Source organism: Salmo trutta, chromosome 26 (assembly GCF_901001165.1).
Source record: "Salmo trutta chromosome 26, fSalTru1.1, whole genome shotgun sequence".
Classification (NCBI taxonomy): domain Eukaryota; kingdom Metazoa; phylum Chordata; class Actinopteri; order Salmoniformes; family Salmonidae; genus Salmo; species Salmo trutta.
The window spans coordinates 35150953-35177369 of NC_042982.1; the positions used below are offsets into that span (position 1 = coordinate 35150953).

At 46.8% G+C, this 26417-nt stretch overlaps 1 protein-coding gene across 8 annotated transcripts in view; it reads right to left on the reverse strand.

The window, feature by feature from the left end:
• Window positions 1-26417, reverse strand: part of gria4a (glutamate receptor, ionotropic, AMPA 4a) — a 158697-nt gene that overhangs the window by 9887 nt on the left and 122393 nt on the right. For 3 of the 8 annotated variants that reach the window (XM_029715795.1, XM_029715800.1, XM_029715794.1), the window contains 3 exons: window positions 19564-19811; window positions 13913-14027; window positions 3958-4095 (listed from right to left, as the gene is read on the reverse strand). In XM_029715795.1, the coding sequence (XP_029571655.1) occupies window positions 3958-4095; window positions 13913-14027; window positions 19564-19811 (501 nt within the window). Of the gene's footprint in view, window positions 1-3824; window positions 4096-5073; window positions 5189-13912; window positions 14028-19563; window positions 19812-26417 lie in introns of those variants that run through there. The other 5 variants (XM_029715796.1, XM_029715799.1, XM_029715797.1 and 2 more) reach the window with 5 other exon arrangements.

Consider the following 26417-nt stretch of genomic DNA (forward strand, 5'->3'; position numbering starts at 1 on the left):
TGTGTGAGTGAGAGAGTGAGAGTGAGAGAGAGAGAGAGAGAGAGACCAGATTTCAACCAAATTGAACACTTATGGGAGATTCTGGAGTGGCACCCGAGACAGAGATTTCCAATACCATCAACAAAACAGCAAATGATGGAATTTCTCATGGAAGAATGGTGTCAAATTCCAGACACATGCAGATTCTACGCCAAGGCGCATTGAAGCTGTTTTGGCCGCTCGCTGTTACCCAACACCCTATTTAAGACACTTTATGTTGGTGCTTCCTTTATTTTAGGCAGTTACCTTTATCTAAACTAACATTGTATAAAAAAAGCAGGCAACAACAAACACACAGATGCTCAGGATACTTTCAGATACGTTTGGGTTAGACATCTGCATTTCAAGGTGACCGTGCATTTCTGGGGTCTTGGTTTGAAAAAACATGGAAGGTCAGGTTTTGTATAGTGAAGTGAGGATTTGTACAGTAAGGTGAGGTTTTGTAAGGTGAGATTTTGTACAGTAAAGTGAGATTTTGTACAGTAAGATGAGGTTTTGTAAAGTGAGATCAGGTTTTGTACAGTAAAGTAAGGTTTTGTACAGTAAAGTGAGGTTTTGTACAGTAAGGTGAGGTTTTGTACAGTAAGATGAGGTATTGTAAAGTGAGATCAGGTTTTGTACAGTAAGGTGAGGTTTTGTACAGTAAGGTGAGGTTTTGTACAGTAAAGTGAGGGTTGTTTCACAGATTTAGAATTATAGAGAGAGACTGACTCCTGTTTTGTCATGGGCAACACTTCATAGGAACACACTACTTACTGATATACAATGTGCCTAATCTTTCCTTTGGAAATGTTATGTTTATCTATTTTGCACTAACTGGTGTAAAAAATGTCATATTTTCTAATCCCTTCTTTTTATCCTTCAGAAATTTTGGGACTTCGTCAAGCAACTAGAAACCAACAAAAAAAGCTACATTTACCATGATTTCTGTGTTAATATGGAGAAATGAAAAATAATCTCTCTTTTGTATACATACTAGTTGTGTGGCTAAGCTGAAAATGTAGACTCAATAGTAAACTTTGATAAAAGCACCAAATTTGGCACAGAGGTAGATGTACACTACCATTCAAAAGTTTGGGGTCACTCAGAAATGTCCTTGTTTTTGAAAGAAACGCACATTTTTTAACCATTAAAATAACATCAAATTGATCAGAAATACAGTCTAGACATTGTTAATGTTGTAAATGACTATTGTAGCTGGAAACGGCAGGTTTTTATAGAATATCTACATTATCAGCAACCATCACTCCTGTGTTCCAATGGCACGTTGTGTTAGCTAATCCAAGTTGACCATTTTAAAAGTTGAATTGATCATTAGAAAACCCTCTTGCAATTATGTTAGCACAGCTGAAAACTATTGTTCTGATGAAAGAAGCAATAAAACTGGCCTTCTTTAGACTAGTTGAGTATCTGTAGAATCAGCATTTAAGGGTTCGATTGCAGGCTCAAAATGGCCAGAAACAAAGGCATTTCTTCTGAAACTCATCAGTCTATTCTTGTTCTGAGAAATGAAGGCTATTCCATGTGAGAAATTGCTAAGAAACTGAAGATCTCATACAATGCTGTGTACTACTCCCTTCACAGAACAGTGCAAACTGGCTCTAACCAGAATAGAAAGAGGAGTGGGAGGCCCCGGTGCAAAACTGAGCAAGAGGACAAGTACATTAGAGTGTCTAGTTTGAGAAACAGATGCCTCACAAGTCCTCAACTGGCAGCTTCATTAAATAGTACCCGTTGAGGACTTGTGAGGCGTCGAACCCACAAATGCTGATGCTCCAGATACTCATCTAGTTTAAAGAAGGCCAGTTTTATTGCTTCTTTAATCAGAACAACAGTTTCACCTGTGCTAACATAATTGCAAAAGGGTTTTCTAATGATCAATTAGCCTTTTAAAATTATAAACTTGGATTAGCTAACACAACATGCCATTGGAACACAGGAGTGATGGTTGCTGATAATGGGCCACTGTACGCCTATATAGATATTCCATAAAAAATGATCCGTTTCCAGCTACAATAGTCATTTACAAGATTAACAATGTATTTCTGATAATTTGATGTTATTTTAATGGACAAAAAATGTGCTTTTCTTTCAAAACAAGGGCATTTCAAAGTGACCCCAAACTTTTGAATGGTAGTGTACTGTCACAGTATCCGCAGAAAATGGTGCCCCTCCTCGGCCGGGCGGCGCTCGGCGGTCGTCGGTCTACCAGCTGCCGCCAGTCTGTGTTTCTGTGTTCATTGTGTTTTGTCTGTCTAGGTCCGCACCTGTTTTCGTTTCTGTCATTAGTGGGGGGGGGGGGCATTTAGTTTGTTCCTTTGGGGTTGTGTGTTGTGCGGGATTGTCAGCGGGGTTTTACGCTGTGGCCGTGTCTTCTCTATCGTTTTTATTGGAGGATTTATTTTCTCGCCGGGCTGCGCCCCGTGCGTGATTTTCCCTTTGTGGATGACCTGTTTCCCTTTTGGGTATTGTGCACTTCCAGTGCCTTTTTGATCACCTAGTGTTTGGGTGTGAATAAACTTCGAGCTACTGGACAATATCTCCTGCATTTGACTCTGCTCCTTCCTCCTGCCCTAAGTACCCGTGACATGTACAGTATGTACCCTGAAGATATATAGATTTGGAGACTCCCCAGATGTGGGGCAGCTACTACAACAAAAAAATTACAAAAACATTTAAATGCATATTTAGCTTCCAGCCAATGTCTCTATTCCAGGTCGAGTCTCATCTTTCAGATACAATTGGAACTAAAAGTCGGATGGCACCGGCGCCCTTATCGCCTATATCGCCCATGCCGGTGGCCATTTTAGGTCGTACCGGTATGTCAGATTAGCTCAGGCAATTTCTTAGCCACTGAGTATCACAGAAACATGACACTTTGAATGAATAACATAATTTCTTTCAAAACAAATGGTTATGGATGAAATTGATCTAAATATCATTAAAAAAAACATACAAAACTGTTTTATTTTGAAACATCAAATATGACTATAAATGTGTGCTTTAAAAAATATATGCTTATTTTGGGTAATTTAAACCATTTACTTGTGTTACAAAAGGTTAATATACATTTTTTTTATAGCTAGACAGACAGTCTCTTTGCAATCATTACCAATTCGAGGTAAAATATTATCCCTGTTGGCACTTTTAAGCCAATAATATGTTGTCACTTTTAGGGTTAACATCAGTAAGCAGACATCCTCTATAAAGTGTTTTGTTTTGAGCGTATTTGAGCGTATTCTTCTCTAACTCTACCTCATTTGGATGTTTTGGGCATCTCGAGTTCTAGAACTCTGTTAGGGGGCTTAACTTGTCCGTAAAACTCCAGTCCTCCAGTGAAGCAGTCCTGCTGGTTTTCTGTTCTCCCTGATCTGGTACCAAACTGGTCAATCAATCAATGACCTGCTAGCCAAGGTCTAAATCAGTCACTTGTTAGAACAGTGTTAAAACCAGCAGACACTGCAGGCCTTGAGGACAGGAGATGTGCACCAATGTTCTAATGTCTTATGTGCTGTATGTGTTGTGTAGTGTACAGAGTATGGACAGAATGCAGGTGTATAACATCATCATCTGCAGCCAAAGACGATGGAACCAATCTGCCACCTGCCCCCAGAATGCTCTGGGGGGAAGCGCTATACAACAACGATCAGAAAGATAAACTGAAACATAAGAAGCTGTCACAACAGAAAGAAAGGAAACAACGTTGCACAATGCTTCACCACGGTCACAACACTGGTTGGCTGTTGCTAGAGGCTACACGCACAAGAACCTTCACACCAGCCCACCTATAGGAGGCCCTAAGTCCTACCCCTATATCCTGACCCCCTCGGAGCCGTATACGTTGTACCCCTCTCTATAAGTGGCTAAATTCTGGGTGCTGGGAGAGGGGCTGGGGCAGTGAGGGGGGCTAAGGTCCACCTTCATGCGCTTGGCCTCGGCGCGCGACTTGTAGCAGAACTCGACCAGGGCCACCAGCATGGCTAGGCCCAGACCCCCCACCAGGATGTAGAACACCCCAGCCACGTTGCTCAGGCTCAGGGCCTGGGAGGACTTGTCCTGGGAGGGGGGACGGAGAGCACAGGTTTAGAGAGAGAGAGAGACAGTGGCGCTAGTGACACACAACAGGCAGCTTTAGAGTATCATCAACATCATGACTAAGACTTAGTTATTTATTTTTTTTAGCACAATAACATCTACTACTTGTTTACAAAAAACGGCCACTACCACTACTATGACTAGTCTGCTAGGGTAAGCATTTCTACTACTGCCATCATAAAAGCTTATTATCTACAAGTGCATATAATACATCTATTACTACTACTATGACAGTACTACTACACATAGCTACTACTACTGCATGACTACAATTAAAGTAAATAAACATGTTAATGTATTCTTACAAGCATTAAATATTAAGTTGAGGATGACTAGTACACCGTACCAATTAAAGTATGTTCAGTCATCGTATTGGTCAGGCTTTTGGATGAGTGATGATAAAGTATTCTATTCAGACAGTCTTGGTGAAGGTCCCTAGGATTTTAAAAACTTCACTGGCATTCTTAAGAGTTCTCAGATGTTCTAAGAATGTCTGAAGTGTTCTTCTAAAGACATCTGTAGTGTTTAAGGACGTCTTAAATATTCCAAGATTATCTGTAGTTTTATCAAACTCATGATGTTTCAAAGAACCTCTCCACACTTTGACTTGTCTTCTATCCAGAGTAACCCAGAGAATAGTAAACTGAATGGTATTCTGAGATTAAGCCCATTATTATGAAGGCCATAACACATTTTCCAGAATTTATGCAGTATAATTATTTTTGCTTTAAAAAGGCAGATGTGGCATAGGCAGAAGACTAGCAGTGATTGAACTAGAAAGGTATTCGTCAGTAAATCAATTAACTATTACCATTTGATTATTTAGATTTAACTGATGCTAATTCTAATGCTAATCCTAGTCTCCAGGCTAATCTAGAGGCGTGCCTGTCTGTCACACAGTGAGGGTGTTTGGTCCCCCACTCTGCCCGTGAGACTGACCTTACTTCCCGAGTCCTTGGGTCCACACTCGCCCTTATCGTACCACCATTTGTTTTTCAGTTTGTCTAAGACGCCTGCTTCACTCAGTTTCAAAACCGCAAGGTTTACCGGGGTTCTTGGCGTGTAAAAATAACATAAATAACATCATAGGTCATGTTATTTTATGTTATTAGGTCACATACAGTCAGAACTGTCACATAAATGGTACTGCCTGGTAAAAGTGACCCAGTCTGGGTCCCACTGAGTACATGTGTGTATGCTCGTTGGGGGGCTGAGGGGGGCGAGGGCTAAGCGAGCTACAGACATATGAGTGGGACCCCCCTGTATCACTTCAGGTAACACGTCCATACTGCCCCAGCCGATGCTACACACATAGAGGCAGTTACTGAGAACACAGAACTATTGTCAGGGCCTGCTCAGACTGGGAGAGGGGACTGCAAGGGACAATTTACGGCACATCATTAACAAGCCCTGAGTAAGAGATCTGAAAAAGGAATCTAAAAGGCACCAAACAATAAAGTACATTATCTCTCGATTTCATCACATCCATCCTCCTCTCTATCTCTCCCTCTATTTTCTGACAGTCTTCTAGTCCACACTCCTCTCTCCAGAGCAGACACTACAGGGTTCTAGACCACACTCCTCTCTCCAGAGCAGACACTACAGGGTTCTAGACCACACTCCTCTCTCCAGAGCAGACACTACAGGGTTCTAGACCACACTCCTCTCTCCAGAGCAGACACTACAGTGTTGTAGACCACACTCCTCTCTCCAGAGCAGACACTACAGGGTTCTAGTCCACACTCCTCTCTCCAGAGCAGACACTACAGGGTTCTAGTCCACACTCCTCTCTCCAGAGCAGACACTACAGGGTTCTAGTCCACACTCCTCTCTCCAGAGCAGACACTACAGGGTTCTAGACCACACTCCTCTCTCCAGAGCAGACACTACAGGGTTCTAGTCCACACTCCTCTCTCCAGAGCAGACACTACAGGGTTCTAGTCCACACTCCTCTCTCCAGAGCAGACACTACAGGGTTCTAGTCCACACTCCTCTCTCCAGAGCAGACACTACAGGGTTCTAGACCACACTCCTCTCTCCAGAGCAGACACTACAGGGTTCTAGACCACACTCCTCTCTCCAGAGCAGACACTACAGGGTTCTAGACCACACTCCTCTCTCCAGAGCAGACACTTCAGGGTTCTAGACCACACTCCTCTCTCCAGAGCAGACACTACAGGGTTCTAGTCCACACTTCTCTCTCCTGAGCAGACACTACAGGGTTCTAGACCACACTCCTCTCTCCAGAGCAGACACTACAGGGTTCTAGTCCACACTCCTCTCTCCAGAGCAGACACTACAGGGTTCTAGTCCACACTCCTCTCTCCAGAGCAGACACTACAGGGTTCTAGACCACACTCCTCTCTCCAGAGCAGACACTACAGGGTTCTAGTCCACACTCCTCCTCTCTCCAGAGCAGACACTTCAGGGTTCTAGACCACACTCCTCTCTCCAGAGCAGACACTACAGGGTTCTAGTCCACACTCCTCTCTCCAGAGCAGACACTACAGGGTTCTAGACCACACTCCTCTCTCCAGAGCAGACACTACAGGGTTCTAGACCACACTCCTCTCTCCAGAGCAGACACTACAGGGTTCTAGACCACACTCCTCTCTCCAGAGCAGACACTACAGGGTTCTAGACCACACTCCTCTCTCTAGAGCAGACACTACAGGGTTCTAGACCACACTCCTCTCTCCAGAGCAGACACTACAGGGTTCAAGTCCACACTCCTCTCTCCAGAGCAGACACTACAGGGTTCTAGACCACACTCCTCTCTCCAGAGCAGACACTACAGGGTCAGACACTACAGGGTTCTAGACCACACTCCTCTCTCCAGAGCAGACACTACAGGGTTCTAGACCACACTCCTCTCTCCAGAGCAGACACTACAGGGTTCTAGACCACACTCCTCTCTCCAGAGCAGACACTACAGGGTTCTAGACCACACTCCTCTCTCCAGAGCAGACACTACAGGGTCAGACACTACAGGGTTCTAGTCCACACTCCTCTTTCCAGAGCAGACACTACAGGGTTCTAGACCACACTCCTCTCTCCAGAGCAGACACTACAGGGTCAGACACTACAGGGTTCTAGACCACACTCCTATCTCCAGAGCAGACACTACAGGGTTCTAGACCACACTCCTCTCTCCAGAGCAGACACTTCAGGGTTCTAGACCACACTCCTCTCTCCAGAGCAGACACTACAGGGTTCTAGTCCACACTCCTCTCTCCAGAGCAGACACTACAGGGTTCTAGTCCACACTTCTCTCTCCTGAGCAGACACTACAGGGTTCTAGACACACCACTCCTCTCTCCAGAGCAGACACTACAGGGTTCTAGTCCACACTCCTCTCTCCAGAGCAGACACTACAGGGTTCTAGTCCACACTCCTCTCTCCAGAGCAGACACTACAGGGTTCTAGACCACACTCCTCTCTCCAGAGCAGACACTACAGGGTTCTAGACCACACTCCTCTCTCCAGAGCAGACACTTCAGGGTTCTAGACCACACTCCTCTCTCCAGAGCAGACACTACAGGGTTCTAGTCCACACTCCTCTCTCCAGAGCAGACACTACAGGGTTCTAGACCACACTCCTCTCTCCAGAGCAGACACTACAGGGTTCTAGACCACACTCCTCTCTCCAGAGCAGACACTACAGGGTTCTAGTCCACACTCCTCTCTCCAGAGCAGACACTACAGGGTTCTAGACCACACTCCTCTCTCCAGAGCAGACACTACAGGGTTCTAGACCACACTCCTCTCTCCAGACCACACTCCTCTCTCCAGAGCAGACACTACAGGGTTCTAGACCACACTCCTCTCCCAGAGCAGACACTACAGGGTTCTAGTCCACACTCCTCTCTCCAGACCACACTCCTCTCTCCAGAGCAGACACTACAGGGTTCTAGTCCACACTTCTCTCTCCTGAGCAGACACTACAGGGTTCTAGACCACACTCCTCTCTCCAGAGCAGACACTACAGGGTTCTAGACCACACTCTTCTCTCCAGAGCAGACACTACAGGGTACTATACCACACTCCTCTCTCCAGAGCAGACACTACAGGGTTCTAGACCACACTCCTCTCTCCAGAGCAGACACTACAGGGTTCTAGTCCACACTCCTCTCTCCAGAGCAGACACTACAGGGTTCTAGACCACACTCCTCTCTCCAGAGCAGACACTACAGGGTACTATACCACACTCCTCTCTCCAGAGCAGACACTACAGGGTTCTAGACCACACTCCTCTCTCCAGAGCAGAGACTACAGGGTTCTAGTCCACACTCCTCTCTCCAGAGCAGACACTACAGGGTTCTAGACCACACTCCTCTCTCCAGAGCAGACACTACAGGGTTCTAGACCACACTCCTCTCTCCAGAGCAGACACTACAGGGTTCTAGTCCACACTCCTCTCTCCAGACCACACTCCTCTCTCCAGAGCAGACACTACAGGGTTCTAGTCCACACTTCTCTCTCCTGAGCAGACACTACAGGGTTCTAGACCACACTCCTCTCTCCAGAGCAGACACTACAGGGTTCTAGACCACACTCTTCTCTCCAGAGCAGACACTACAGGGTACTATACCACACTCCTCTCTCCAGAGCAGACACTACAGGGTTCTAGACCACACTCCTCTCTCCAGAGCAGACACTACAGGGTTCTAGTCCACACTCCTCTCTCCAGAGCAGACACTACAGGGTTCTAGACCACACTCCTCTCTCCAGAGCAGACACTACAGGGTACTATACCACACTCCTCTCTCCAGAGCAGACACTACAGGGTTCTAGACCACACTCCTCTCTCCAGAGCAGAGACTACAGGGTTCTAGTCCACACTCCTCTCTCCAGAGCAGACACTACAGGGTTCTAGACCACACTCCTCTCTCCAGAGCAGACACTACAGGGTTCTAGACCACACTCCTCTCTCCAAAGCAGACACTACAGGGTTCTAGTCCACACTCCTCTCTCCAGAGCAGACACTACAGGGTTCTAGACCACACTCCTCTCTCCAAAGCAGACACTACAGGGTTCTAGTCCACACTCCTCTCTCCAGAGCAGACACTACAGGGTTCTAGACCACACTCCTCTCTCCAGAGCAGACACTACAGGGTTCTAGTCCACACTCCTCTCTCCAGACCACACTCCTCTCTCCACAGCAGACACTACAGGGTTCTAGTCCACACTCCTCTCTCCAGAGCAGACACTACAGGGTTCTAGACCACACTCCTATCTCCAGAGCAGACACTACAGGGTTCTAGTCCACACTTCTCTCTCCTGAGCAGACACTACAGGGTTCTAGACCACACTCCTCTCTCCAGAGCAGACACTACAGGGTTCTAGTCCACACTCCTCTCTCCAGAGCAGACACTACAGGGTTCTAGTCCACACTCCTCTCTCCAGAGCAGACACTACAGGGTTCTAGACCACACTCCTCTCTCCAGAGCAGACACTACAGGGTTCTAGACCACACTCCTCTCTCCAGAGCAGACACTTCAGGGTTCTAGACCACACTCCTCTCTCCAGAGCAGACACTACAGGGTTCTAGTCCACACTCCTCTCTCCAGAGCAGACACTACAGGGTTCTAGACCACACTCCTCTCTCCAGAGCAGACACTACAGGGTTCTAGACTACACTCCTCTCTCCAGAGCACGACACTACAGGGTTCTAGTCCACACTCCTCTCTCCAGAGCAGACACTACAGGGTTCTAGACCACACTCCTCTCTCCAGAGCAGACACTACAGGGTTCTAGACCACACTCCTCTCTCCAGACCACACTCCTCTCTCCAGAGCAGACACTACAGGGTTCTAGACCACACTCCTCTCTCCAGAGCAGACACTACAGGGTTCTAGTCCACACTCCTCTCTCCAGACCACACTCCTCTCTCCAGAGCAGACACTACAGGGTTCTATTCCACACTTCTCTCTCCTGAGCAGACACTACAGGGTTCTAGACCACACTCCTCTCTCCAGAGCAGACACTACAGGGTTCTAGACCACACTCTTCTCTCCAGAGCAGACACTACAGGGTACTATACCACACTCCTCTCTCCAGAGCAGACACTACAGGGTTCTAGACCACACTCCTCTCTCCAGAGCAGACACTACAGGGTTCTAGTCCACACTCCTCTCTCCAGAGCAGACACTACAGGGTTCTAGACCACACTCCTCTCTCCAGAGCAGACACTACAGGGTACTATACCACACTCCTCTCTCCAGAGCAGACACTACAGGGTTCTAGACCACACTCCTCTCTCCAGAGCAGAGACTACAGGGTTCTAGTCCACACTCCTCTCTCCAGAGCAGACACTACAGGGTTCTAGACCACACCTCCTCTCTCCAGAGCAGACACTACAGGGTTCTAGACCACACCTCCTCTCTCCAAAGCAGACACTACAGGGTTCTAGTCCACACTCCTCTCTCCAGAGCAGACACTACAGGGTTCTAGACCACACTCCTCTCTCCAAGCAGACACTACGGGTTCTAGTCCACACTCCTCTCTCCAGAGCAACACTACAGGGTTCTAGACCACACTACCTCTCTCCAGAGCAGACACTACAAGGGTTCTAGGTCCACACTCCCTCTCTCCAGGACCACACTCCTCTCTCCAGAGCAGACACTACAGGGTTCTAGTCCACACTCCTCTCTTCCAGAGCAGACACTACAGGGTTCTAGACCACACTCCTATCTCCAGAGCAGACACTACAGGGTTCTAGTCCACACTCCTCTCTCCAGAGCAGACACTACAGGTTCTAGACCACCATCCTCTCTTCCAGAGCAGACACTACAGGGTTCTAGACCACACTCCTCTCTCCAGAGCAGACACTACAGGGTTCTAGACTACACTCCTCTCTCCAGAGCAGACACTACAGGGTTCTAGACCACACTCCTCTCTCCAGAGCAGACACTACAGGGTTCTAGTCCACACTCCTCCTCCAGAGCAGACACTACAGGGTTCTAGACCACACTCCTCTCTCCAGAGCAGACACTACAGGGTTCTAGTCCACACTCCTCTCTCCAGAGCAGACACTACAGGGTTCTAGACACACTCCTCTCTCCAGAGCAGACCACAGGGTCAGACACTACAGGGTTCTAGACCACACTCCTATCTCCAGAAGCAGACACTACAGGTTTCTAGACCACACTCCTCTCTCCAGAGCAGACACTTCAGGGTTCTAGACCACACTCCTCTCTCCAGAGCAGACACTACAGGGTTCTAGTCCACACTCCTCTCTCCAGAGCAGACACTACAGGGTTCTAGTCCACACTCTCTCTCCGGCAGACACTACAGAGACCACACTCCTCTCTCCAGAGCAGACACTACAGGGTTCTAGTCCACACTCCTCTCTCCAGAGCAGACACTTACAGGGTTCTAGTCCACACTCCTCTCTCCAGAGCAGACACTACAGGGTTCTAGACCACACTCCTCTCTCCAGAGCAGACACTACAGGGTTCTAGACCACACTCCTCTCTCCAGAGCAGACACTTCAGGGTTCTAGACCACACTCCTCTCTCCAGAGCAGGACACTACAGGGTTCTAGTCCACACTCCTCTCTCCAGAGCAGACACTACAGGGTTCTAGACCACACTCCTCTCTCCAGAGCAGACACTACAGGGTTCTAGACCACACTCCTCTCTCCAGAGCAGACACTACAGGGTTCTAGTCCACACTCCTCTCTCCAGAGCAGACACTACAGGGTTCTAGACCACACTCCTCTCTCCAGAGCAGACACTACAGGGTTCTAGACCACACTCCTCTCTCCAGACCACACTCCTCTCTCCAGAGCAGACACTACAGGGTTCTAGACCACACTCCTCTCTCCAGAGCAGACACTACAGGGTTCTAGTCCACACTCCTCTCTCCAGACCACACTCCTCTCTCCAGAGCAGACACTACAGGGTTCTAGTCCACACTTCTCTCTCCTGAGCAGACACTACAGGGTTCTAGACCACACTCCTCTCTCCAGAGCAGACACTACAGGGTTCTAGACCACACTCTTCTCTCCAGAGCAGACACTACAGGGTACAATACCACACTCCTCTCTCCAGAGCAGACACTACAGGGTTCTAGACCACACTCCTCTCTCCAGAGCAGACACTACAGGGTTCTAGTCCACACTCCTCTCTCCAGAGCAGACACTACAGGGTTCTAGACCACACTCCTCTCTCCAGAGCAGACACTACAGGGTACTATACCACACTCCTCTCTCCAGAGCAGACACTACAGGGTTCTAGACCACACTCCTCTCTCCAGAGCAGAGACTACAGGGTTCTAGTCCACACTCCTCTCTCCAGAGCAGACACTACAGGGTTCTAGACCACACTCCTCTCTCCAGAGCAGACACTACAGGGTTCTAGACCACACTCCTCTCTCCAAAGCAGACACTACAGGGTTCTAGTCCACACTCCTCTCTCCAGAGCAGACACTACAGGGTTCTAGACCACACTCCTCTCTCCAAAGCAGACACTACAGGGTTCTAGTCCACACTCCTCTCTCCAGAGCAGACACTACAGGGTTCTAGACCACACTCCTCTCTCCAGAGCAGACACTACAGGGTTCTAGTCCACACTCCTCTCTCCAGACCACACTCCTCTCTCCAGAGCAGACACTACAGGGTTCTAGTCCACACTCCTCTCTCCAGAGCAGACACTACAGGGTTCTAGACCACACTCCTATCTCCAGAGCAGACACTACAGGGTTCTAGTCCACACTTCTCTCTCCTGAGCAGACACTACAGGGTTCTAGACCACACTCCTCTCTCCAGAGCAGACACTACAGGGTTCTAGTCCACACTCCTCTCTCCAGAGCAGACACTACAGGGTTCTAGTCCACACTCCTCTCTCCAGAGCAGACACTACAGGGTTCTAGACCACACTCCTCTCTCCAGAGCAGACACTACAGGGTTCTAGACCACACTCCTCTCTCCAGAGCAGACACTTCAGGGTTCTAGACCACACTCCTCTCTCCAGAGCAGACACTACAGGGTTCTAGTCCACACTCCTCTCTCCAGAGCAGACACTACAGGGTTCTAGACCACACTCCTCTCTCCAGAGCAGACACTACAGGGTTCTAGACCACACTCCTCTCTCCAGAGCAGACACTACAGTGTTCTAGACCACACTCCTCTCTCCAGAGCAGACACTACAGGGTTCTAGACCACACTCCTCTCTCCAGAGCAGACACTACAGTGTTCTAGACCACACTCCTCTCTCCAGAGCAGACACTACAGTGTTCTAGACCACACTCCTCTCTCCAGAGCAGACACTACAGTGTTCTAGTCCACACTCCTCTCTCCAGAGCAGACACTACAGGGTTCTAGTCCACACTCCTCTCTCCAGAGCAGACACTACAGGGTTCTAGTCCACACTCCTCTCTCCAGAGCAGACACTACAGGGTTCTAGACCACACTCCTCTCTCCAGAGCAGACACTACAGGGTTCTAGTCCACACTCCTCTCTCCAGAGCAGACACTACAGGGTTCTAGACCACACTCCTCTCTCCAGAGCAGACACTACAGGGTTCTAGTCCACACTCCTCTCTCCAGAGCAGACACTACAGGGCCAATATTCCTGCTTTGACAGTAATTGCTCTCTTATCTCTCTCTCTCCATTCCTCCCCTCCTCTCCTTCTTTCCTCCCTGGTTTCAGACCGAGGGAAGTCGAAGTAGGAGGGGGCGATGTAGTGATGTTCACCACTGATCTGTGTGGCCAGGGCAGATGCACGCATTACTTCCCGAACACGGTTGTACCGCAGTCGGAGACAGAGAGGCTAACCTTGGAGTCCCCTCCCCCGCTGCCACACTCTCCCTTGTCGTACCACCACTTATTTTTCAATTTGTCCAACAGGCCCTGCTCGTTGAGTTTTAACACGGCCAGGTTGACCGCATTTCTTCAGAGAGATAAAACATAGTTGGTCAGAGGAGGGATGGAGTATCAGCCAATGATGAGCCAATGGGATGAGGAAAAAGGAACGCCGGTGATTGGTTGGAAGGCATCAGATTAGAGGACACACACAACCCTCCAGACAACCCTCTCTTTCTCTTTCATCTCTCTTACAGCTTTTACATCCCACCTTATTATAATGCAATATTTGAATATCGAAAGCCCATTGGTTACATTGGTTATGCCAGTTTGCTGTAGCTAAATCAACATATAGAGACTATAGAGAGAGCCAAATAGCCCAAACCCCTTTCATTCAGTCCATCTTTACCAGGCATAGATAAAGGCTATGGTCTGTATGATGTGCAGCAGGGCAAGTAAAGGGGAGTGGTGGAGCCCTGGTTAAATGTTGTATTGAAGCCTATCTCAGTCCCCTGATGACACGGAGCTGACACCCTGCTGCTGGTGTTCTGGTCCCCGATGCCACGGAGCTGACACCCTGCTGCTGGTGTTCTGGTCCCTGATGACACGGAGCTGACACCCTGCTGCTGGTGTTCTGGTCCCCGATGACACGGAGCTGACACCCTGCTGCTGGTGTTCTGGTCCCCGATGACACGGAGCTGACACCCTGCTGCTGGTGTTCTGGTCCCTGATGACACGGAGCTGACACCCTGCTGCTGGTGTTCTGGTCCCCGATGACACGGAGCTGACACCCTGCTGCTGGTGTTCTGGTCCCTGATGACACGGAGCTGACACCCTGCTGCTGGTGTTCTGGTCCCTGATGACACGGAGCTGACACCCTGCTGCTGGTGTTCTGGTCCCTGATGACACGGAGCTGACACCCTGCTGCTGGTGTTCTGGTCCCTGATGACACGGAGCTGACACCCTGCTGCTGGTGTTCTGGTCCCCGATGACACGGAGCTGACACCCTGCTGCTGGTGTTCTGGTCCCCGATGACACGGAGCTGACACCCTGCTGCTGGTGTTCTGGTCCCTGATGACACGGAGCTGACACCCTGCTGCTGGTGTTCTGGTCCCTGATGACACGGAGCTGACACCCTGCTGCTGGTGTTCTGGTCCCTGATGACACGGAGCTGAGACCCTGCTGCTGGTGTTCTGGTCCCTGATGACACAGAGCTGACACCCTGCTGCTGGTGTTCTGGTCCCCGATGACACGGAGCTGACACCCTGCTGCTGGTGTTCTGGTCCCTGATGACACGGAGCTGACACCCTGCTGCTGGTGTTCTGGTCCCTGATGACACGGAGCTGAGACCCTGCTGCTGGTGTTCTGGTCCCTGATGACACGGAGCTGACACCCTGCTGCTGGTGTTCTGGTCCCTGATGACACGGAGCTGACACCCTGCTGCTGGTGTTCTCTTATATTCCACACTTGTTAACAACACAGTGTGTGGGTGTGTGTGTATGTGTGTGTGTGTGTGTGTGGGTGTAGGTGTAGGTGTGTGTGGGTGTGTATGTGTGTGTGTGTGTGTGTGTGTGTGTGTGGGTGTGTGTGTGTGTGTGTGTGTGTGGGTGTGTATGTGTGTGGGTGTGTGTGTGTGTGTCTGTGTATGTGGGTGTGTGTGTGGGTGTGTATGTGGGTGTGTATGTGGGTGTGTGTGGGTGTGTGTGTGTGTGTATGTGGGTGTGTATGTGGGTGAGGGTGTGTATGTGTATGTGTCTGTGTGTGTATGTGTGGGTATGTGTGTGTGTATATGTGTGTGTGGGTGTGTCTGTGGGTGTGTATGTGGGTGTGGATGTGGGTGTGTATGTAGGTTTGTGTGTGGGTGTGTATGTGGGTGTGTGTGGGTGTATGTGTATATGTGGATGTGTATGTGGGTGTGTGTGTAAGTGGGTGTGTGTGGGTGTGGATGTGGGTGTGTATGTGCGTGTGGGTGGGTGTGTGTGTGCATGTGGGTGTGTGTGGGTGTATATGTGGGTGTGTGTGTGGGTGTGTATGTGGGTGTGTGTGGTTGTGGGTGTGTATGTGTGTGGGTGTGTATTTGGGTGTGTATGTGTGGGTATGTGGGTGTGTATCTGGGTGTGTCTGTGGGTGGGTGTGTATGTGGGTGTGTATGTGGGTGTGGGTGTGGGTGTGTCTGTGGGTGGGTGTGGGTGTGTATGTGGGTGTGTATGTGGGTGTGTCTGTGGGTGGGTGTGGGTGTGTATGTGGGGGTGGGTGTGTCTGTGGGTGGGTGTGGGTGTGTATGTGGGTGTGTATGTGGGTGTGGGTGTGTCTGTGGGTGGGTGTGGGTGTGTCTGTGGGTGGGTGTGGGTGTGTATGTGGGTGTGTATGTGGGTGTGGGTGTGGGTGTGTCTGTGGGTGGGTGTGGGTGTGTATGTGGGTGTGTATGTGGGTGTGTCTGTGGGTGGGTGTGGGTGTGTCTGTGGGTGTGTCTGTGGGTGGGTGTGGGTGTGTATGTGGGTGTGTATGTGGGTGTGGGTGTGGGTGTGGGTGTGGGTGTGCCATATCCCTTGGAGTCCAGGTTGCCTCCTCTCTTTTTTCTTCTCTCTCTTGTCTCTTCCCTCTCCCCTTTCTTCTCTACTCTCTCGCTCCTCTCTTTTGTCTCCTCTCCTCTCTTCTCTCTCTCCTCTTCTCACTTTCTCTTCTATTCTCCTCTCTTTCCTTCCTCCCCTCCCGCTCTTCCCGCTCTTCTCGCTCTTCTCTCTCTTCTCTCTTTTGTCTTTCTTCTCTCTCTCCATTCCTATCTCTCTCCTCTCCTCTCTTCTCTTGTCTGTTGTCTCATCTCTCTTCCCTGTCTCATCTCTGCTGTCTCTCCTCTCTCTCCTCTCTTCCCTCCTCTCTCTCTTCTCTCCTCTCTCCTCTCTCTAATCTCTATCCTCATCCTCTCCTCTTAGCTCTCACTTCTCTCTCTCTCTCCTCTCTTTTCTCTCCTCTCTTTCTCCTCTCTTGTCTCTTGTCTCTCTCTCTTCACTCTCTATTCTCTATTCTCTCTCTTCTCTCTCTTGTCTGTCTTCTCTTTCCTCTCTATCTCCTCTCTTTGTCTTCTCTCCTCTCCTCTACTCTCCTTTCTCACTTCTCTATCTTTTTTCTCTTCTCTCCCTCTCCTCTCTTTCCTCTCCTCTCTCTCCTCTATTCTCCCTCTCCTCTCTTTCCTCTCTCCTCTATTCTCTCTCTCCTCTATTCTCTCTCCTCTCTTCTCTCTCTCATCTCTTCCCTCTCTTTTCTCTCATCTTTCTCTTCTCCTCTCTCTCCTCTCGCTCTTCCCTCTCTTCCTGCTCTTCTCTCTCATCTTCCTCCTCTCGTCTCTCTCCTCTCTCTCTCTCTCTCCTCTATTCTCTATTCTCTCTCTCTCTCTCCTCGCTTCTCTCTCCTCACTCTCTGCTCTCTTCTATCTCCTCTCTTTTGTCTTCTCTCTCTCCTCTCCTCTCTCTCTCCTCGCTCTCTTCTCACTCTCTCCTCACTCTCTCCTCACTCTCTCCTCACTCTCTCCTCACTCTCTCCTCACTCTCTCCTCACTCTCTCCTCACTCTCCTATCTCCTCTCTTTTTTCTTCTCTCTCTCCTCTCCTCTCTTCTCTCTCTTCCCTCTCTTCTCTCTCCTCACTCTCTGCTCTCTCTCCTCTCTCTCATCTCTCTTCTGTCTCTCCTTTTCTCTCTCAGATGCTGTCATCAGTTTGCTTCGCCTCATTGCTTCACTCTTCCGTTTGTGTCTGTGTGCCAGGGAGTATGTGTACCAAGGAGCGTGTGTTTGCGTGCGTGACTATATATATACAAAATATGTTTTATTGCCACATACACCAGATAGGTGCAGTGAAATGTGTTATTGTACATGGTCAGCCATAGTAGTACAGCTCCCCTGGAGAAAACTAGGGTTAAGTGCCTTGCTCAAGGGCACATCGACAGATTGTTCAACCTTTCAGTTACTGGCCCAACGCTCTAACCACTAGACTATGTTTGTGAGTGTTTGTTTTGGAGTAAGACATTGTATTGGTCCTCTGGGTTAGTTGACAGCTTGTCTCTCCAATAAAAAAGATCTGTGGAGAATGCAACAGTGTTCTGAACTATCTGGTTGTGTATTGACAGACAAACAGACAGTCTGACAGACAGAGGGCCAGACAGATAGACAGCTAGAGAGAGAGAGAGAGAGAGAGGGTTCTCCTGGGTGGGCTACAAGCCATGGAAACTATCACCATCATAAGAAGGGTATGGGAAAAGGAATGATGCTACATAGACATCTCTCATACATGTTATCATATGAATTAACTACATATCTTACTATTAATAATCATCTTTATCAAAATCATCATCATCATCATCATGTCAAATCAGTGCTTTGAATGGCTTGCCGTGAGCAGGGGCTCTTGCCTGACGTGCTCTCTCCCGTAGGTTTTCCCATGATCAGGAGAAGCCATAGACAGCAGTCGATAGTCCCAGAATAGTAAGGGGGGCAGGTTGGGACCATCATCCACTGGCTGTCACTTTTCCCTCGGAAACAGAAAACCTTCATTTATCTGAGTGGAAAAGGAACCCTGGTAAAGGTGCAGGGGGAGAGGGAGGACTTCTTTGCAAGGTGCACAGGGGGAAGTTATAGGAACATTATAGAAAAGGTGTCAGTAGTCCTGCTGCTATATACACATACACACACTACAAATGTATGGATTTTTGTGTTTCAGGGCATCATCAATTAATTGGATTGTGGGAATTTGTTTCTTTTGATCAATTTGATTGATTTTATCTGCATTTTGAGTGTTATGAAATAATTTGATAGTTTTCTGCTTTTTGTTCCCCCCGTTGGCCAGGCTCTTCAACATCCTATTTCTTGTGTGTCTATAAATTCCCCCGGGTGGCTCTGGGAGTCATGGCAACGCCAAGGTGCTCCGCCCCTCTCCACGGCATCACCGTTAGTAACTTCAATCACAAACAGATAGTATCTACATAACACTCTGAGAATGAAAGAATGTGACAGTCAAGATGCCAAACGAGTGGACACATTACCTGATCGGTGGCCCTGTGAAAAGAAAGAGTGAGTGAAAGAAGAGAAATGGAGAGAGAGGGACGGATGGAGAGACGGACAGACAGCAATACAACAGAGCAATGGAGCTAACAGGCACTAAACACCTTAACACAACATAGACAGAGAGAGAGAGAGAAGGAGATGGAGAGGGAGCGAGAGAGAGAGGCAGAGAGAGAGAGAGAAGGAGATGGAGAGGGAGCGAGAGAGAGAGGCAGAGAGAGAGAGAGAGAGAAGGAGATGGAGAGGGAGCGAGAGAGAGAGAGAGAGAGAGAGAGACAGAGAGAGAGAGAGAGAGAGAGAGAGAGAGAGAGAGAGAGACAGACAGAGAGAGAGAGACAGAGAGAGAGACAGACAGAGAGAGAGACAGAGAGAGCGATTGAGAGAGAGAGAGAGATTGAGACAGAGAGAGAGGCAGAGAGAGAGAGAGGCAGAGAGCGAGAGAGAGAGAGAGACAAGACATAGACCAGACTAAGACACTACTAAGTGATCCATATAAAAGGCACACCAGGGTAGGTGGAATACCATAACAACAGTTGAGTTGGGGACTACCATCGTTATACTACTCCACCCACCTTAGCTGTGAGCCTTTAGGTGTGGCAATGCCATATCCCTTGGAGTCCAGGTTGCCTCCAACCTTCATGGTGTCGCAGGGCTTGCGTTGTTCCGTGTACTCATTCATGGTGGACTCCAGGAGGAAAGCGTACTTCCCTTTGGACTTGCGGACGCGAGCCACGCCCTCCGCTGTGGTCTTAGCGAAGACAGAGGGCTCAGCAGACTTCATATAGGACCACATCTTCTCGTATACAGCGATCTTTGACCTCTGAGAGAAGAAAGGGCAGAGAGAAGGTGTTAGAGGTGAGCTTTAGGGTTAGTGGTCCGTCCGTCCGTCCATTCATTCATTCATTCATTCATTCATTCATCCATCCATCCACTGATCCATCCATACATCCTTTCACCCATCCATCCATCTATTCATCCACTGATCCATCCGTCCATCCATCCATCCGTCCATCCATCCATCCATCCATTCATCTATGTCTATCCATCCATCCATCCGTCTATCCATCCACCTATCCATCCATCCACCTACCTATCCATCCATCCATCAGATACAATGATCACTGGTCCTGAAATATTGATGATCATCTGCAGCTGCTGTTCACAGACCATTCAGAACCAACTGCTAGTGGACAGTGTAATATTGTAGAACCAACTGCTAGTGGACAGTGTAATGTTGTAGAACCAACTGCTAGTGGACAGTGTAATAATGTAGAACCAACTGCTAGTGGACATGGTAATATTGTAGAACCAACTGCTAGTGGACAGTGTAATATTGTAGAACCAACTGCTAGTGGACAGTGTAATATTGTAGAACCAACTGCTAGTGGACAGTGTAATGTTGTAGAACCAACTGCTAGTGGACAGTGTAATATTGTAGAACCAGCTGCAAGTGGACAGTGTAATATTGTAGAACCAACTGCTAGTGGACAGTGTAATATTGTAGAACCAGCTGCTAGTGGACAGTGTAATATTGTAGAACCAACTGCTAGTGGACAGTGTAATATTGTAGAAACAACTGCTAGTGGACAGTGTAATGTTGTAGAACCAACTGCTAGTGGACAGTGTAATATTGTAGAACCAACTGCTAGTGGACAGTGTACTATTGTAGAACCAACTGCTAGTGGACAGTGTAATGTTGTAGAACCAACAGCTAGTGGACAGTGTAATATTGTAGAACCAACTGCTAGTGGACAGTGTACTATTGTAGAACCAACTGCTAGTGGACAGTGTAATATTGTGGAACCAACTGCTAGTGGACAGTGTAATATTGTAGAACCAACTGCTAGTGGACAGTGTAATGTTGTAGAACCAACTGCTAGTGGACAGTGTAATATTGTAGAACCAACTGCTAGTGGACAGTGTAATATTGTAGGACCAACTGCTAGTGGACAGTGTAATATTGTAGAACCAACTGCTAGTGGACAGTGTAATATTGTAGAACCAACTGCTAGTGGACAGTGTAATATTGTAGAACCAACTGCTAGTGGACAGTGTAATATTGTGGAACCAACTGCTAGTGGACAGTGTAATATTGTGGAACCAACTGCTAGTGGACAGTGTAATATTGTAGAACCAACTGCTAGTGGACAGTGTAATGTTGTAGAACCAACTGCTAGTGGACAGTGTACTATTGTAGAACCAACTGCTAGTGGACAGTGTAATATTGTAGAAACAACAGCTAGTGGACAGTGTAATGTTGTAGAACCAACTGCTAGTGGACAGTGTAATATTGTAGAACCGACTGCTAGTGGACAGTGTAATGTTGTAGAACCAACTGCTAGTGGACAGTGTAATGTTGTAGAACCAACTGCTAGTGGACAGTGTAATATTGTAGGACCAACTGCTAGTGGACAGTGTAATATTGTAGAACCAACTGCTAGTGGACAGTGTAATATTGTAGAACCAACTGCTAGTGGACAGTGTAATATTGTAGGACCAACTGCTAGTGGACAGTGTAATATTGTAGAACCAACTGCTAGTGGACAGTGTAATATTGTAGAACCAACTGCTAGTGGACTGTGCAATATTGTAGAACCAACTGCTAGTGGACAGTGTAATATTGTAGAACCAACTGCTAGTGGACAGTGTAATAATGTAGAACCAACTGCTAGTGGACAGTGTAATATTGTAGAACCAACTGCTAGTGGACAGTGTAATATTGCAGAACCAACTGCTAGTGGACAGTGTAATAATGTAGAACCAACTGCTAGTGGACAGTGTAATATTGTAGAACCAACTGCTAGTGGACAGTGTAATATTGTGGAACCAACTGCTAATGGACAGTGTAATATTGTGGAACCAACTGCTAGTGGACAGTGTAATAATGTAGAACCCACTGCTAGTGGACAGTGTAATATTGTAGAACCAACTGCTAGTGGACAGTGTAATATTGTAGAACCAACTGCTAGTGGACAGTGTAATAATGTAGAACCAACTGCTAGTGGACAGTGTAATAATGTAGAACAAACTGCTAGTGGACAGTGTAATATTGTAGAACCAACTGCTAGTGGACAGTGTAATGTTGTAGAACCAACTGCTAGTGGACAGTGTAATGTTGTAGAACCAACTGCTAGTGGACAGTGTAATATTGTAGAACCAACTGCTAGTGGACAGTGTAATGTTGTAGAACCAACTGCTAGTGGACAGTGTAATATTGTAGAACCAACTGCTAGTGGACAGTGTAATAATGTAGAACCAACTGCTAGTGGACAGTGTAATGTTGTAGAACCAACTGCTAGTGGACAGTGTAATATTGTAGAACCAACTGCTAGTGGACAGTGTAATATTGTAGAACCAACTGCTAGTGGACAGTGTAATATTGTAGAACCAACTGCTAGTGGACAGTGTAACATTGTAGAACCAACTGCTAGTGGACAGTGTAATATTGTAGAACTAACTGCTAGTGGACAGTGTAATAATGTAGAACCAACTGCTAGTGGACAGTGTAATATTGTAGAACCAACTGCTAGTGGACAGTGTAATAATGTAGAACCAACTGCTAGTGGACAGTGTAATAATGTAGAACCAACTGCTAGTGGACAGTGTAATATTGTAGAACCAACTGCTAGTGGACAGTGTAATATTGTAGAACCAACTGCTAGTGGACAGTGTAATATTGTAGAACCAACTGCTAGTGGACAGTGTAATATTGTAGAACCAACTGCTAGTGGACAGTGTAATAATGTAGAACCAACTGCTAGTGGACAGTGTAATATTGTAGAACCAACTGCTAGTGGACAGTGTAATATTGTAGAACCAACTGCTAGTGGACAGTGTAACATTGTAGAACCAACTGCTAGTGGACAGTGTAATATTGTAGAACCAACTGCTAGTGGACAGTGTAATATTGTAGAACTAACTGCTAGTGGACAGTGTAATATTGTAGAACCAACTGCTAGAGAACAGTGTAATGTTGTAGAACCAACTGCTAGTTCACAGTGTAATATTGTAGAACCAACTGCTAGTGGACAGTGTAATAATGTAGAACCAACTGCTAGTGGACAGTGTAATGATGTAGAACCAACTGCTAGTGGACAGTGTAATGTTGTAGAACCAACTGCTAGTGGACAGTGTAATATTGTAGAACCAACTGCTAGTGGACAGTGTAATATTGTAGAACCAACTGCTAGTGGACAGTGTAATATTGTAGAACCAACTGCTAGTGGACAGTGTAATATTGTAGAACCAACTGCTAGTGGACAGTGTAATATCGTAGAACCAACTGCTTGTGGACAGTGTAATAATGTAGAACCAACTGCTAGTGGACAGTGTAATATTGTAGAACCAACTGCTAGTGGACAGTGTAATAATGTAGAACCACTGCTAGTGGACAGTGTAATAATGTAGAACCAACTGCTAGTGGACAGTGTAATATTGTAGAACCAACTGCTATGGACAGTGTAATATTGTAGAACCAACTGCTAGTGGACAGTGAATATTGTAGAACCAACTGCTAGTGGACAGTGTAATATTGTAGAACCAACTGCTAGTGGACAGTGTAATAATGTAGAACCAACTGCTAGTGGACAGTGTAATATTGTAGAACCAACTGCTAGTGGACAGTGAAATATTGTAGAACCAACTGCTAGTGGACAGTGTAATGTTGTAGAACCAACTGCTAGTGGACAGTGAAATAATGTAGAACCAACTGCTAGTGGACAGTGTAATATTGTAGAACCAACTGCTAGTGGACAGTGTAATATTGTAGAACCAACTGCTAGTGGACAGTGTAATGTTGTAGAACCAACTGCTAGTGGACAGTGTAATATTGTAGAACCAACTGCTAGTGGACAGTGTAATATTGTAGAACCAACTGCTAGTGGACAGTGTAATGTGTAGAACCAACTGCTAGTGGACAGTGTAATTAATGTAGAACCAACTGCTAGTGGACAGTGTAATAATGTAGAACCAACTGCTGGACAGTGTAATATTGTAGAACCAACTGCTAGTGGACAGTGTATGTTGTAGAACCAACTGCTAGTGGACAGTGTAATAATGTAGAACCAACTGCTAGTGGACAGTGTAATAATGTAGAACCAACTGCTAGTGGACAGTGTAATAATGTAGAACCAACTGCTAGTGGACAGTTTAATAATGTAGAACCAACTGCTAGTGGACAGTGTAATGTTGTAGAACCAACTGCTAGTGGACAGTGTAATATTGTAGAACCAACTGCTAGTGGACAGTGTAATAATGTAGAACCAACTGCTAGTGGACAGTGTAATAATGTACAACCAACTGCTAGTGGACAGTGTAATGTTGTAGAACCAACTGCTAGTGGACAGTGTAATGTTGTAGAACCAACTGCTAGTGGACAGTGTAATATTGTAGAACCAACTGCTAGTGGACAGTGTAATATTGTAGAACCAACTGCTAGTGGACAGTGTAATATCGTAGAACCAACTGCTTGTGGACAGTGTAATAATGTAGAACCAACTGCTAGTGGACAGTGTAATATTGTAGAACCAACTGCTAGTGGACAGTGTAATAATGTAGAACCAACTGCTAGTGGACAGTGTAAAAATGTAGAACCAACTGCTAGTGGACAGTGTAATATTGTAGAACCAACTGCTAGTGGACAGTGTAATGTTGTAGAACCAACTGCTAGTGGACAGTGTAATATTGTAGAACCAACTGCTAGTGGACAGTGTACTATTGTAGAACCAACTGCTAGTGGACAGTGTAATGTTGTAGAACCAACAGCTAGTGGACAGTGTAATATTGTAGAACCAACTGCTAGTGGACAGTGTACTATTGTAGAACCAACTGCTAGTGGACAGTGTAATATTGTGGAACCAACTGCTAGTGGACAGTGTAATATTGTAGAACCAACTGCTAGTGGACAGTGTAATGTTGTAGAACCAACTGCTAGTGGACAGTGTAATATTGTAGAACCAACTGCTAGTGGACAGTGTAATATTGTAGAACCAACTGCTAGTGGACAGTGTAATATTGTAGAACCAACTGCTAGTGGACAGTGTAATATTGTAGAACCAACTGCTAGTGGACAGTGTAATATTGTAGAACCAACTGCTAGTGGACAGTGTAATATTGTGGAACCAACTGCTAGTGGACAGTGTAATATTGTGGAACCAACTGCTAGTGGACAGTGTAATATTGTAGAACCAACTGCTAGTGGACAGTGTAATGTTGTAGAACCAACTGCTAGTGGACAGTGTACTATTGTAGAACCAACTGCTAGTGGACAGTGTAATATTGTAGAAACAACAGCTAGTGGACAGTGTAATGTTGTAGAACCAACTGCTAGTGGACAGTGTAATATTGTAGAACCGACTGCTAGTGGACAGTGTAATGTTGTAGAACCAACTGCTAGTGGACAGTGTAATGTTGTAGAACCAACTGCTAGTGGACAGTGTAATATTGTAGGACCAACTGCTAGTGGACAGTGTAATATTGTAGAACCAACTGCTAGTGGACAGTGTAATATTGTAGAACCAACTGCTAGTGGACAGTGTAATATTGTAGGACCAACTGCTAGTGGACAGTGTAATATTGTAGAACCAACTGCTAGTGGACAGTGTAATATTGTAGAACCAACTGCTAGTGGACTGTGCAATATTGTAGAACCAACTGCTAGTGGACAGTGTAATATTGTAGAACCAACTGCTAGTGGACAGTGTAATAATGTAGAACCAACTGCTAGTGGACAGTGTAATATTGTAGAACCAACTGCTAGTGGACAGTGTAATATTGTAGAACCAACTGCTAGTGGACAGTGTAATAATGTAGAACCAACTGCTAGTGGACAGTGTAATATTGTAGAACCAACTGCTAGTGGACAGTGTAATATTGTGGAACCAACTGCTAGTGGACAGTGTAATATTGTGGAACCAACTGCTAGTGGACAGTGTAATAATGTAGAACCAACTGCTAGTGGACAGTGTAATATTGTAGAACCAACTGCTAGTGGACAGTGTAATATTGTAGAACCAACTGCTAGTGGACAGTGTAATAATGTAGAACCAACTGCTAGTGGACAGTGGAATATGTAGAACAAACTGCTAGTGGACAGTGTAATATTGTAGAACCAACTGCTAGTGGACAGTGTAATGTTGTAGAACCAACTGCTAGTGGACAGTGTAATGTTGTAGAACCAACTGCTAGTGGACAGTGTAATATTGTAGAACCAACTGCTAGTGGACAGTGTAATGTTGTAGAACCAACTGCTAGTGGACAGTGTAATATTGTAGAACCAACTGCTAGTGGACAGTGTAATAATGTAGAACCAACTGCTAGTGGACAGTGTAATGTTGTAGAACCAACTGCTAGTGGACAGTGTAATATTGTAGAACCAACTGCTAGTGGACAGTGTAATATTGTAGAACCAACTGCTAGTGGACAGTGT